The 13,744-nt window shown below is 42.4% G+C and overlaps 1 protein-coding gene across 1 annotated transcript in view; it reads left to right on the top strand.

Moving 5' to 3' along the window:
- Positions 1-13,744, top strand: part of NBAS (neuroblastoma amplified sequence) — a 275,647-nt gene that overhangs the window by 184,594 nt on the left and 77,309 nt on the right. Inside the window, exons 39-40 of the mRNA XM_015413856.1 lie at positions 8,758-8,834; positions 11,467-11,604. Of these exons, the coding sequence (XP_015269342.1) occupies positions 8,758-8,834; positions 11,467-11,604 (215 nt within the window). The remainder of the gene's footprint in view (positions 1-8,757; positions 8,835-11,466; positions 11,605-13,744) is intronic.

Here is a 13,744-nt window from a genome sequence, read left to right on the forward strand (position 1 = left end):
AAATCAACGCCCAGGCCAAACCGCTGGACCTAGAGACACCAAATTCGGGGAGGGCGCTCCTACCGTGGCGTAGGGGTTTGCTAAGAAAGGATTTTTAGACATTCGACCCCTAAGTGGGTCAAAAGGGGGGAAATGTGCTCCCCCCATTGATTCCTTGTTTGTCTCTCATGCTCCACCCTCTCAAGGGAAGAAGTTGTTTCCCCAACGTCTATCTAAGTGGATTGTGGAGACTATTAAGCTGTGCTATATGCTAGCCAAGAAGTCGCTCTCGGGTCCGCTATGGGCCTACTCTACCCGGGCAGTGGCAGCATCTACAGTCTTCCTGCGAGGTGCGTCATTGGAAGATATATACAACACAGCTACTTGGGCCATGCCTCATACGTTTGTGAGGCATTATGCCCTTGATGTTCATCTTCATCAGCATTCAATTGTGGGATGAGCGGTGTTCCAGGCAGTACAGGTTTAGGACCTCCATTCCCTCCTCCAGGTAGATGAGCATTGCTTTTCAGTCTCCCAGAGGTGTGATACACAGAGACCACAAAGAGCTGTAACTGAGGATCTTCGAGTGGTCATCTGTGCATTCACACCACCCGCCCTCCTTCCCCTCTGCTTTCGGTCCTTACTTACTTTCTTTGGAGACTGAGGGCAGTGGTCAGAAGGAACTGGCGGGATTGTCATGCCCCTCCCTTGGTCATGCGCAGTGGAGCCCGGTAGTAACTCCCTTAGGGCACAGATGTTTTCCGACAGAGAGTTCCACCGGGGTCAAAAAAGCCCTGGCCCTGGTTGAGAACAGCCTGTCTTGGGCCAGGGATCACCAGGAGGTTTTTATTCCCTGAGCATAATGCTCTTCTGGGGGCATACTGAGAGAGGTGGTCCCAAAGGTATGTAGGTCCTGACGGCTGAGGGCTTGAAGGTCAGGACTAGGACTTTGAACCTGATCCAGTGCTCCACATAAGTTAATTGAAGCAGAATAAATATTTTCTTTAAAACTTATAAAGTCAAATAGAATTACATTTACTACTAATTGTTTCATATATTAATTTCCTACATGTGTTCAAATAGGCTTTAATTCCAGAAAAAAAGTGGCTTTAAGGAAAATATTCCAGAAGTGGCTGTGATTATTCCCAAATGTGTTATGAACACTTTTCCCCCTCAGGAAAAGGGATGTTTGTCCTATCATGTTTACTAAAAGAGAAAAATTACACCAATTAATTCTGTTAAAACAATAATTATACCCATATGGACATTCATATAAGCCCACTCATTTATAACTGACTCAGTCTCATGTAGATAAATGTTTCTCATGGTTCTGAGAACATTAGCTCTCCAAGAAAATCAATCACCACTGACACAGCACACAAGGAAACTGCTGTATTTATGCATTCAGGATGTCATTGTGTGATTTATCATGTATACTAATTTGCAAAGAAGGACCCAGTCCAGAAATTAGTTGTGCACTATACAGGAGATGGAACCTCTCAAGAAGAGTTCTGCAGATATAAAATACTGCCTAAGCCTTCAAGTCTATTAAATGGCCCTGTTTTATCTGTAGACCATTATACATTCTTTTGGGTAGCAGCAACTAAAAGTTGTCCATAAAACCTGATCAGATTGCACTCTATAACAGTCTGATATGTTAAAACAGACATCAAGTTGTGACAGATGCAAGAAATTTTATCTGTGACATGCATGCAAACAAATCCCAGTACTTTGTTGTGCAACCTTATGCTTTAGACATCAATCTACTCACAACCCTTAACAGTTTCTCTAATTCGCTTTGCATGGACTCAGTGCTAGTGGCGAAGTTGGGATGCTATGCCACAGTTGTTATCATGGGAATAGATTTATGTGCTTTATGTCCATGTTTTGGTCATACTCATTGCAGATGTTTCTCCATTGGCCTTCTGGATCAGCCTGTTTCATCATTCTTTGCTAGCTGTACAAATAATTGCATATCTAGGATGTCATGAAACATCATACATTTCTAAATAGAAAACTGACCAACTTAAAACAGAATCAAGACCCAACTGGTCAAAGGAAAAGCAGAGGATGGATGATTATCTCCTAAGATTGAAAGTAATTTAAAATGGAAAGAAAAAAACCTGTTAACGAATGAAAAAAGCCGTGACAAATCATGAGTTTCTTTACTAACAGTTATGGTTTGCAAGTTTTTTTACTGTATTACCTCACAGAACTTATACCTTCATTGATTGTTATCTGAACTCCCACCTGAGCTGAGGAGGGGGAGCAGGGCATAAGGTTTGTGGTTTCCACCTGGCTTACCATTACACGCTGTAAGGCAGAGACGTTCTGCCAGGCATTCGGTTGAGGACAACAACGGTTCCATCTTGGAACTCCCCCCTCCTGTGAGATAGCGGCATTACTGGCTTCTCTTGCACCATCTCTGGCTACAGTTCTCTGTTACTAGTTTTTAACCTGTTTTTAATTGATGGCTTATGACCATGTTGTACACCGCCCTGAGCCTGGCTTGCCAGGGGAGGGCAGTTGAAAAATCCAATTAATTAATTAATCAATCAATCAATTAATTAATTAACACCAAACTACATTTTCAGACTACCACAGTGGCAGGCAAACTGTGCATGTAGAATCTATGCCGCACTTCCCAATCATTCATAATCACCCAGACTGTCCAAAGTCTATTGACAAGGTGGCCATGTTGAGAATTACAAAAAGTTATTTTAATTTTGCATCAGTATTTCAGAAAGGGCACAATTACAGTTATTTCCTACATTCCAGGAGCATGCATACCATTTTGGGAATCTGGGGCATTTTTTCCCCAGGTTCGGGAATATTGGTTATCAGTAGATCTGGCAACCAGCTGGTGTCCAAACTCTCATTGAAAACATGTGGTGGTAGACCTGGCATCCAGAGGCCAAGTCTATCACCCATTGAAAATAGTGGATTTTTAAAGAGCTATAACAGCCTCAGCAATTCAGCAGCCCAGCCTCAGCACTCTCCCCCCTCTTTTCTCCCCCCACCCCACTCCTGCTTCCTACAAGAGAGAGTAGGAGCTGGCTGCTTCCAAGGGACTCCAGCTGGTTCACCTTTCTTTCTCTACCAGCTGGTCAGCACGTAAGCACCCTGAAGCTGCCAAAACACTGCCAAAACTTCAGCAGATATATGTTTGGCAAGCCCGAAATTTCATGAATGTTTTGGGTTGTTTCAGCTATTTCCAAGCTGAGACAAAACAAAATTAAAAAATTAACATTGTTTCGGTTCACGAATATCCAAATGCACACTGCTAACACCTCACTACTGGAATTAACATACCAGTAGAACCACCCAATTTTCAGGTTAACAGCAACAAAAACATGCAGACAAATAACCACTTGCCCTGTAGGAAAGTCAAAACCAATGATTGCAGCAGATGTGTTTTGTTGGGACAGAGTGGCAATTTGGTCTTCACCTTCAAAGTTTAATGACAAATTTTGAAGATTATTGAACACACTATGCCTCCATCAGTAGTTCATCATATAAATGTGAACTCTGCAACACTCTGCTGCCCATGTTTAACCATTTTTGAAGTACTGTAGGGCTGGAAAAGTGGTATCTGTCAAGATTCCCTCTCCTCTTCATTTCTGAGTGACAAAATTAATATGTGACAGCAGTCAATGCTTTATCTGCCTTCTTATAATGGGTGTTGATGGCTGGATCAATGATGTGTACCTTCACACTTTAATCATAGCTTTGAAGTATATTTTTGTCCCATTTCTCCAACAACAACAACATTTATTTTGCAGTGAATTAAAGTGTTTTTGTTTAAATATGGAATTTACAGTATTACTTAACGAGTTCATATTTTAATTTTCCATGGGACTTTTTTCTGTTTAAATTTATGTTTAGTGAAAACTGTGAGGTCTGTGTATCTTCCATTGTTGTTTTCATTTGATGAGGAAGTTTTGTTCTGTTTTTGGCTAGTTGAAAGAGCACAGTAGTAATATCCATTGTTCCCTCTAAGCTGAGTTAGTGTGAGCTAGCTCACCATTTTTTAGCCTCTGGCTCACACATTTTAGTCTTTGCTCAGGAAGGATGGCTCCAGAGCACACTAATTTATATGCTGTGGCCAACTCGCTCGCTCACAACTTTAATGCCAGTTGCTCCCAAAGTGGAATTTTTGCCCACAGGGCTCCACAGCTTAGAGGGAACATTGGTAATATCCATATCCTTTTCTGCCACCATTTGGATGTTTATTATTGAGAGAGCATGCCATTCACACTTGACAGGTCTCTCCGAGTGTGTTTTGTTTCTTTGGGTTTTTTGCTGTTTCAACTTGGCAACTATTTGTTTAGAATTTAAAAAGTGAAGCTTGAATGGTCTAAGAATCTTCCCTCCTTGCTTTTGAAATGCCACCTTTTGCCAGCTCTCTGCAAGGCTTCATTCTACACCTAATTGGTCTCCAGGCACTTTATGCATCCAAAAAGATTCTCTGGTGGCCATTGCATTCCTCTCATCTCTTCCCTACTGAAATGTTAAGACTACTGTATCTCTGACAGCTTTCCTCAACCCCCAGCATTCTCTACTTTGCCTTGTTTCTCTGAACATCTAAGGATGATTCACTGTGACTCGCCTAGGGCTTGAGCTCTTGTCCCATTGCTCTTTTGTGTCCTAGTGAGAGCTTTATCTGTGGCCCTTGTTCTCCATTCATTGTTATTCCACACCAGTTAGGCTAGGCTCACCAGTTCCTGGCTGTGAGATTGATTTCTATTATAGAATGCATCTGTATGGAATACTTGGGGAACAGTGCAGTAAGTGATGCCTCTAAGCTGTGTAAGTTATCTGAACAAGTGAGCAGTGACTCACAAAAGCTCATATCCTGCCACATATTTTGTTAGTCTTTAAGGTGCTACTGGATTCTTGCTCTTTTCTAAGTTATGACAATGATCCTATATTGTTCCCTCAGTCATGTATATAGCAGTCAAGCATCATGTGGTTCAGAATCTTCCTATGACACAGTCTGTTTAGAGAAGGTCCCACAAATCAGCATGGATTCTGTAGGGGAAGATCTTGTCTCACTAACCTTTTAGAGTTCTTTGAGGGGATGAAAAAAACATGTGGACAAGGGTGACCCAGGCGATGTTGTTTACCTTGACTTCCAGAAAGATTTTGATAAAGTTCCTCATCAAAGGCTGCTAAGTAAACTCAGCAGTCATGGGATAAGAGGACAAGTCCTCTTGTGGATTAAAAACTGGTTAATTAACAGGAAACAGAGAGTGAGTATAAATGGGCAATACTCATAGTGGAAGGTGGTAAGCAGTGGGGTATCATAGGGCTCAGTACTAGATCCAGTGCTTTTTAACTTGTTCATTAATGATTTGGAGTTGGGAATAAGCAGTGAAGTGACTAAGTTTGTGGATGAAACTAACTTCTTCAGTGCAGTCAGAACCAGGAGGACTAAGGAGCTCCAGAGGGATCTGCCGAGGCTGGGCAAGTTGGCATCAACGTGGCAATGAGGTTCAACGTGGGCAAGTGCAAAGTAATGCACATTGGAGCCAAAAATCTTAACTATAAATATACATTGGTGGGGTCAGAACTGGTGGTAACTGACCAGATTTTGGAGTCTTGGTAGCGAAGTCAACTGAAAATGTCAACTCAGTGTGCAGTTGCAATATATATACACACACACACACACACACACACAAATACTGTGCTGGGGGTTATCAGGAAGGGGACTGAAAACAAATCAGCCAGTATTGTAATGCCTTTGTATAAATCTATGGTGTGGCCTCATTTGGAGTACTGTGTACAGTTCTGGTCACCATATCTCAAAAAGATTAGAAAAGGTGCAGAAAAGGGCAACTAAAATGATTAAGGGGATGAAACACCTTCCTTATGAAAAAAGGTTAAAAAGGTTAGGGCTTTTTAAAACTTGTAGAAATGATGATTGAGGGGTGACTTGATAGAGGTTTACAAAATTATGCATGGGATAGAGAGGGTAGAGAAAGAAGTACTTTCCCCCCTTTCTTACAATGAAAGAACTCATGGACACTCAATGAAATTAATGAGCAGTAAGCTTAGCACATCTTCACCCAAAGAGTAACACATGGAATTCACTGTGGCAGGAAGTTACAGCAGCTACAAACATAGCTACCTTCAAGAGGGGATTGGATAAACACATGAAGCAGAATTCCATCAATGGCTATTAGCCACAAGGTATAGATGGTACACTATGTCTGAGGCAGTAATGCTCTGTGATCGGGGGGGGGGGGGCCCCGGTTGGCACAGTTGGAGGGCTTCTGGAGTTCTGCCCTTGCTGGTGGACCTTCTGATGGAACCTGGGTTTTGGCCACTGTGTGTTGTTGGACTGGATGGGCCATTAGCCTGATCCAACATGTCTTCTCTTATGTCCACTGTTATGTAATGAGCTTGAAGGAAGTTCATGTGGGCATAGTATAAGGCAGAGTTGTTGAACTCATTTGTTATGAGGGCTGGATCTGACATAAATGTCACTTTGTCTGGTGGGGCCATGTATGCCATAAAATGTGACACAAGGTACTGTAGATATAAACTTTATAAAGATGATTTCAGGTACCAAATGGCAGTCTTGATTGGGTTAGGTGTGATATGCAGAGGGGTAGGAGGGGTGGAGATATCAGCATTGGTAATGATACAGGAAACCTAGGAGGATTCAGTCCAGCAGGATGCAAAGAATAAATGGAAATAATTCTGAAGAACTGAGCAGTGACTCACGAAAGCTCATACTCTACCACAAATTTTGTTAGTCTTTAAGGTGCTACTGGACTCTTACTCTTTCTACAACTTTCAAAAACCATTGTAACCTTCCAGGACATTCTGTTGCTGACCTAAGAGTAGCAGTTCTCTAACAAAGGGATTTCAAAGGGAGATTAGAAAGAGAGACTTGCTGAATCACAACTAATAATGAAGCTCAAGACAATGCATCCTCCTGGGCTGAATTGAGACTTGGGTTTCTTCTCTCATTACCGATGCCAGCTATTGTCATTTGGCATCTGAAATCACACTCCAAGGTACAAGGATACATGGATTCATAATCTGGTTGTATTTGAAGAAGTGAACAGTGATTCATGAAAGCTCATGCCCTGCCACAGATTTTGTTAGTTGTTAAGATGCTACTGGACTCTTGCTCGCTTCCACTAATAAAGAATGCAAGCTGTGCTGTTAGGTTTCTTCCCTCCAATGTGTTAGAACTGGAAAGGGGGATATCTCCAAGTGCCATGGGACACACACACACCCCTCTCTCTCTGACATGCTCTCTCTGGCTCTTGCCTTCCCTTCCTCTCTCCCTCTGAAGAAGTGTGCATGCACACAAAAGCTTATACCTGGAATAAAAAGTTGTTGGTCTTAAAGGTGCCATGGGATTCTCTCCCCCTTCCTTCCTCCCCAGAGGAGGAGGGGGAGGAGCCCTCAATCAAAGGAAAGGAGGCTTGGCTTTCTTTCTCTCCCCTGGAAGCAGGAAGCTAGAGAGAGCTGGGCAAAGTGAGCTGCGATGCAGGAAGCAGAAGGGAGCCAGTTCTGGCCCGCGGGCTGTATGTTTGACACCCCTGCTATAAGGTAACCTATGCTTTGTGCTGATAACTTCTCTAGCTTGTGGCTGTTCTGAGACACCAGAGCCTTCCACTGTTTTGCATGGCTGCCTTAGACCTGTAAGCTGCTGCAGAAGTGGAACTCCTGCAGTAGAGAATGTTGGGTGTTACCATCTGTTTTTGGTTTTCCAGTAGTCACTAGACTTATTCCTTAAATTATCACACAATCACCAAGGGAAAACTTTATTTTTTTATTTATATTATTTATAGTCCACCTTTCCTACTGAGATTCAAGGTGGATTACTCTTAAATTTTCTACGAAATTCTGGCTCTATACTATTCAGCCAGCATTGTTCAAATGTAATTGTTAATCATTTGATCTTATGAAGCATGAATAGAGAAAGTATACATTTTTCCTGCCCTCTCCCCATACTAGCACAAAAGGTTTAGGGGGTTGTCAGCACAGAGCAGGGTTGTAGCACAGGAGGATGGAGCTCGAGAGAAAATCAAAAGAAAGGACCTTCCTGAAGAAAGCAAGGACTCACATTAGAGAGTGTCTGTCTGTCTCTCTGTCAGCTTCTGGTGATTCTCTGTTCTTATTATATCCATGAACTTATTCCCTTCACAGTTCATGGACTGTAACTCAGTCACACTAAGCTGCTTTCCTGCATTTATGGCTGCCTACCCTCTTAAATGTGTAGTGCATTTATATATTTTGTGATATTTTCACCCTCTTCAGTTGTAGTGATTCCTGCTTTCCTTATAGGTAAGAATTTTTAATTAATAACAGCGCATAAAAAGCACAGGGTAGTCAATACAGATGTAAAAAGCAACACATTTCACATTATCCTGCTACCTCTTTCCCATATTTTTCATAACTTACAGTGTTCCTTTTGTTTTACAGCCAAAAGATTTAAGTGCTGTAATTCAGCATGAGGGATGTTTCGGTAGTTCAGTTTAGCATCTGCCATGGCATTATTTCATCTTGTTTTGGTAATGCATAAACCACATTTGCTGGGAGTTGGCTAAACCAGTATTGCAGTTTAATTATACACTATCTGTTTTTGTTTTTCTTTTTTTGACTGCACTGATTAGCGTTTAATTGAATGGGTGCAGGACACTTACAATCTAGTGAAATGTGGCTTGTGAGGAAAATGTCCAGCTTGCTTTGTGTGAAGGGCAGAGGGATCAGCACCTGATGAAGGTTTCTTTTTTTGTTTCTTGTTCTTTGTTCTAGTGCTGTTACAGCTGGCCTGTGAAGCTTTACCAAATGACATGACCTTGTCTCTGGCTTACCTTCTTGCCTTGCCACAGGTATGTATACAGCTGAGGCAAACATTCAGCAGGCCAACCTGTATCTCTCAGTTTAGAACAGGTATGCCCAGAGCTCTCAGCTACCAGCATACAGCAGTATAAAACGAACAATAAAAACCGTATTCTCCAAAGCAGGTGAAATCATAAATATAAATCAGGGCAGAGCAACAAAACCAGATAAGATCCACATGACTAATGGGATAGGCAATGACCTTCAGTCACAGATCTCAAATATGTGGGGTGAACAGAGGTCATTTCGGGGGGATCGCAGTTCCCCCAGGTGAGGTACGGGGGGCGGGGCACATGATGAAGCCCCGCCCCCTGCTTCCGGCCGCCCCGCTTCCGGCCCTCATTCAGCCAGGAGGAGGCAGGAGAAGAGGGAGGGTAAGTTGCTTCCTCCCCGCCTCTCCCCACCCCTGCCTGCCTGGAGCCAGGGAGGGCCTTGGCGGGGCTTCCTCGCACTCCCGCCGGCCTTGCAGGTCCACCGCCGGGCCCCTGATGTCAGGGGGTGTGGCATATGCTAATGAGTTATGCTAATGAGTTCCCCTAGCTCTTTTTCTACGAAACGACCCCTGGTGGTGACCATTCACCTCATTATGGCATCTCATGGCCTCTGAAGAGAATCTTATCTGTTGGGCTAGTTCATGACCTTTGGTATGTGACCTTTTAGAGATCCTGGTCCTCGGACACTTAATGCTTTAAAGGTACAAACCTGCTCTTTGAATTGTGCCTGTGGATGAGTAGACAATCAGAGTCCTGTTACCATTTTAAGCTCTCACTTATATTGCCCAGCTTCAGTCTAAATTATGCTCCTTGTGAGGCTTGAATTCAGTCCAAGTCAAGAAGAACCTGGATTTCTACATTGCTGTACTGGAAGAAAACCATCAAAGAGATTATGTAAAAAGATGGTAGAGGAAGAAACTTCATGTAAAATATGATTTTTGTCAGCAGTAACTCCAGTTTGTATAGCTGTCTTCTCCTGTGGTAGACCATTAAACCTTCTAGTTCAGATTTATCTAATTTGTCATCTTATGGCTCTCCAGGATCTCAGGCTCCAAAACCCTCTGTTATAAGAGTGTTCAGCTGGAGATATACCAGGAATTGAACATGGGACTTTCTGCATGCAGAGCATATGGTTTAACACTGAGCTATGCCCCCTCTGAAATCACCCCCTGTAGGATGATTACAGGCTCCAAGCCCATGCTATTCAGTAACTACAGCACAGCTTTGAAAAGACACCTGAATACTTGATGCACGCTTATGTCACTTTCACAAGGACAAGTTATCAGATGTTTACCAAATACAGAGTTTGTTCACCTCAGTGTCCAATGTTACCCTCTTCTAGAGGCTGTTTTTATAAGCCTAGCTTATCACTCTGAGACAGCATAAGTGACTTGAGATCACCAATGAATCAAGTGAAAGTATATTACAGAATTTCAGTATATTAACAGGATATAAATAACAGAACATAAGGAGTTGCCTTCTACAGCATCAGACTAGTGGTCTTTGTAGCACAACACTATGATCTCTGGAAATACTTTTTAAGGATCTCAGTTTTCCCAACATATGCTACCTGAGATCTTTAAACAAAAGAGATGGGGTTGTATCCAACTGAGTGCCAGTAGATGATGTTTGCCAGCACAGACCATTTTTGTAAGCAATGCCTGGACATCTCCAGAGCTGATTGTGGAGGTCATGGGGCATACACAGACAAAAAGTCACCTGATCGGCGGGGGGTGGGGGGGGTGTTGCAGTGAGGAGGGGATGCTTGATGAAATCTCACTCACTTTGCTTTTCCACCATCAAAAGTGTTGCTTGTAGAAGGGGCGAAGTTTTCTATCCTCACTGCAGGCCTCTGAGCCAACCAATAATTAACTTCATTTCTCACTGGCTGCAACCTATGGATGCCCTTCATATGCAGCTGCTGTGAAAGGGCACTTGTAGCATACCCTCACGAGTTACTGAGTATGTGAGACACTCATTTGTTTATCGGGAGGCCAGAGGGGATCAGCAGGTTGGGCTAAACTGCCAGGTGTGGCAGACCTGTGGTAAGCTAGCAGAACACCACAAGTGCTGTACATCTGGGAATCAGGTCCGTTGCACAGCTATTTCTGTCTGGTCCTCAGTGTATCTGGATGAGTGAAGGAATATCAAACCATAGTCTCTGTACATAGACAGGCTAGGAGAAGACAACACCCTTTATTTTTATTTATGTCTTCAGAGAAAATTCTAAGACAGCCCATATGGTATGGTGTATAGAGTTTCATAGCTGGACCAGGGAAACCTGAATTTAGATCACTGAACCATGAAACTCAGTGACTTTGAATCAGTCATTATCTCTACTTACCCTCATAGGGTGAATAGGAATGCCAAAAAAGGGAGGCGGGGGAGATGAGAGGACCAATGTCTATTGCTCGCCTACCTGAAGAAAAGGAGGGATATAAATATTATGTCTTCTAAATAGATGGCTTTCAAAAGTATATAACTGTGTATGGTGCTGCTTTGCACAAAGTATATTCTTTGGCACTATTTTCTCCCTAATCATCATTCTGTAGCAGCTACTAAAAAAGATGATGTGCTTGCAATTGTAATGTTCTTTTAGCTAAGCTAATTCTGTCCTATTTCTTCCTAGGTGGTAGATGCCAACAAGTGCTTTGAAAAGCAACCCCCTTCTGCGTTATCTCTCCAGCTGGCAAGTTATTACTATAGCCTGCAGATTTATACTCGTTTGGCACCATTCTTCAAGGACAAATGCCATCCACTCTACAGGGTCAGCTTTTAAAGTTTTGGGTTGTTTTTTTTTTTTTTTTTTTAAATCCATTTTCATGCAATAAAATGGCTATTCTGTTAGTCCGTTTCAGGGCATGTCTAACTTATTCCAGTGAAGGTGCATATTGTCATTTATAATCTAGTGCTGTATAAAATGACAACTACTTAATGCAATGTTTGCCAAATAGATTAATGGTCTTTAATAACTATTGCTTTGCTGTTGTTTGAAAAGGAGAACTTTCCATTTTGATAAACATCATGTAATGTTAGTATGCAGTATTTCAAAATCAGCCAGAGGATTGAAAGGTAGACTTTTAAACATCATGTAATGTTAGTATGCAGTATTTCAAAATCAGCCAGAGGATTAAAAGGTAGATGTTTTTAAAATGAAAGATTCAAAAAGGATCTGGGAAATTAGAAACCCGTCAACCTAGTCTCTGTATTAACCTTTCAAATCAAACCAGCGTGGCTTCTACAAAAAAAGGACTACCTTCCGAATATTTCAGAATTCTCTCTGAACTGCCAACAGTCATATAGATAGGGAGGATATTGTAGACACCGGGTTATATCCAATGAGATCCACTTGTGGTCAGTGTTCCCTCTAAGCTGAGTTAGTGTGAGCTAGCTTACAGTTTTTTAGCCTCCAGCTCACACATTTTTGCCTTAGCTCAGGAAGGATGGCTCCAGAGTAAACTAATTTATGCAGTAGCCAAATCGCTCACTCACAACTTTAATGCCAGCAGCTCACAAAGTAGAATTTTTGCTCACAAGACTCCACAGATTAGAGGGAGCACTGCTTGTGGTAGGACTTTCCCATACCCCTTCGCATACTGCTGCAGTTCCCCGAGCCTACTGAAATTTTGTTCCCAGAGTAGAAAGTCAGTAACAGTCTAGCTGAGAATGTGAGTGTAAGCAAAACCAGGGGTAGTTGGTGGAAATCGCCCTCCCACTTACAGAATAGGAGCCAGAGAACAGGAGTGGATGTTCTTCATCCTGAAAGTGTAGCAAATAATGTAATCCAACGATGAACTGTAGTGGAACTAGTAATATTTAACATTCCTGACACCTCTGGACTTGGATGTAAGCAGTGAGATAGCCAAGTTTGCAGATGGCTCTTCAAGGCCAAGCCAGATGTGGCACTAGAAGTTGATGGATGGAGTCTTTTCCCCCTGCAAATAGCAGCCATGCAGAAGCCCAGTCCAGAAGAGGATAAGGGTTTAATCCTGTCATCTCATAGATATTCCCAGTGTCCGACAGCCCCAAGAAGCTGCTGTTTGCCTTGCTGGGGCAAAAATAGCCAGTACCTGTTCACTAAGTGTACACTTGCCCACTAAGGCAAATGACATCATTACGGAGCAAAGAAAATAGCTTCTGGGAGCTGCATCCACAGAAACCATTCTTTTTGTTCCTGATATTCGAAATGTTGATATAGAATGTGAAAGACTCTATAAAGACCTTCTCCAGATTGAATGAATGGGCAACAACAATTCACAGTGCGAGTAAGTGCAAAGTAGTGCCTGCCTGTAGGGTTACCAGATCTAGGTTAGGAAATACCTGGAGATTTTAGAGGTGGAGCCTTGGCAGGGTATAATGCCATAGAGTCCACCCTCCAAAGCAGTCATTTTCTCCAGGGAAACTGATCCATGTCATCTGGAGATGAGTTGTAATAGTGGGACATCTCTAGGTGCCACCTAAATGTATGGTGGGAGCAAAGAATGCTCTCTTCCTCCACATAGTTATCAGGTTTTGCCTGGCGGAAGTGGGGAGAACATCACTGCTGGAGTCCTCGCTATTTAATAAAGCTGGCCGTCGATTTGGGATTACTGTCCATCTTGGGGATTTATATGCAGGATAATAGAGCACCTTAAATACTGTGATGAATTTTATTGTGGATATATAATATTGTTTTATTGTATTTTATCTATTTAATCCGGCATTAGCCGCTTGTTGGCCGCCCTGAGCCGCTTGGAAGGGCGGGATATAAATCTCAAAATAAATAAAAATTTAAAAAGGGTGTGAACTGAGTGTGCTAGCCCAAGAAATGTCCTTGTCCTTGTGATGGACAGTGTACAAAAAATGTCCATTCTGTTAGCCTGTCTGTGAAAAAAAGGCAAGTTCTGGGTTGGGGATTATTAGGGAAA

This window comes from Gekko japonicus, unplaced genomic scaffold, assembly GCF_001447785.1.
Source record: "Gekko japonicus isolate JY-2015 unplaced genomic scaffold, Gekko_japonicus_V1.1 scaffold1126, whole genome shotgun sequence".
Taxonomy (NCBI): Eukaryota; Metazoa; Chordata; class Lepidosauria; order Squamata; family Gekkonidae; genus Gekko; species Gekko japonicus.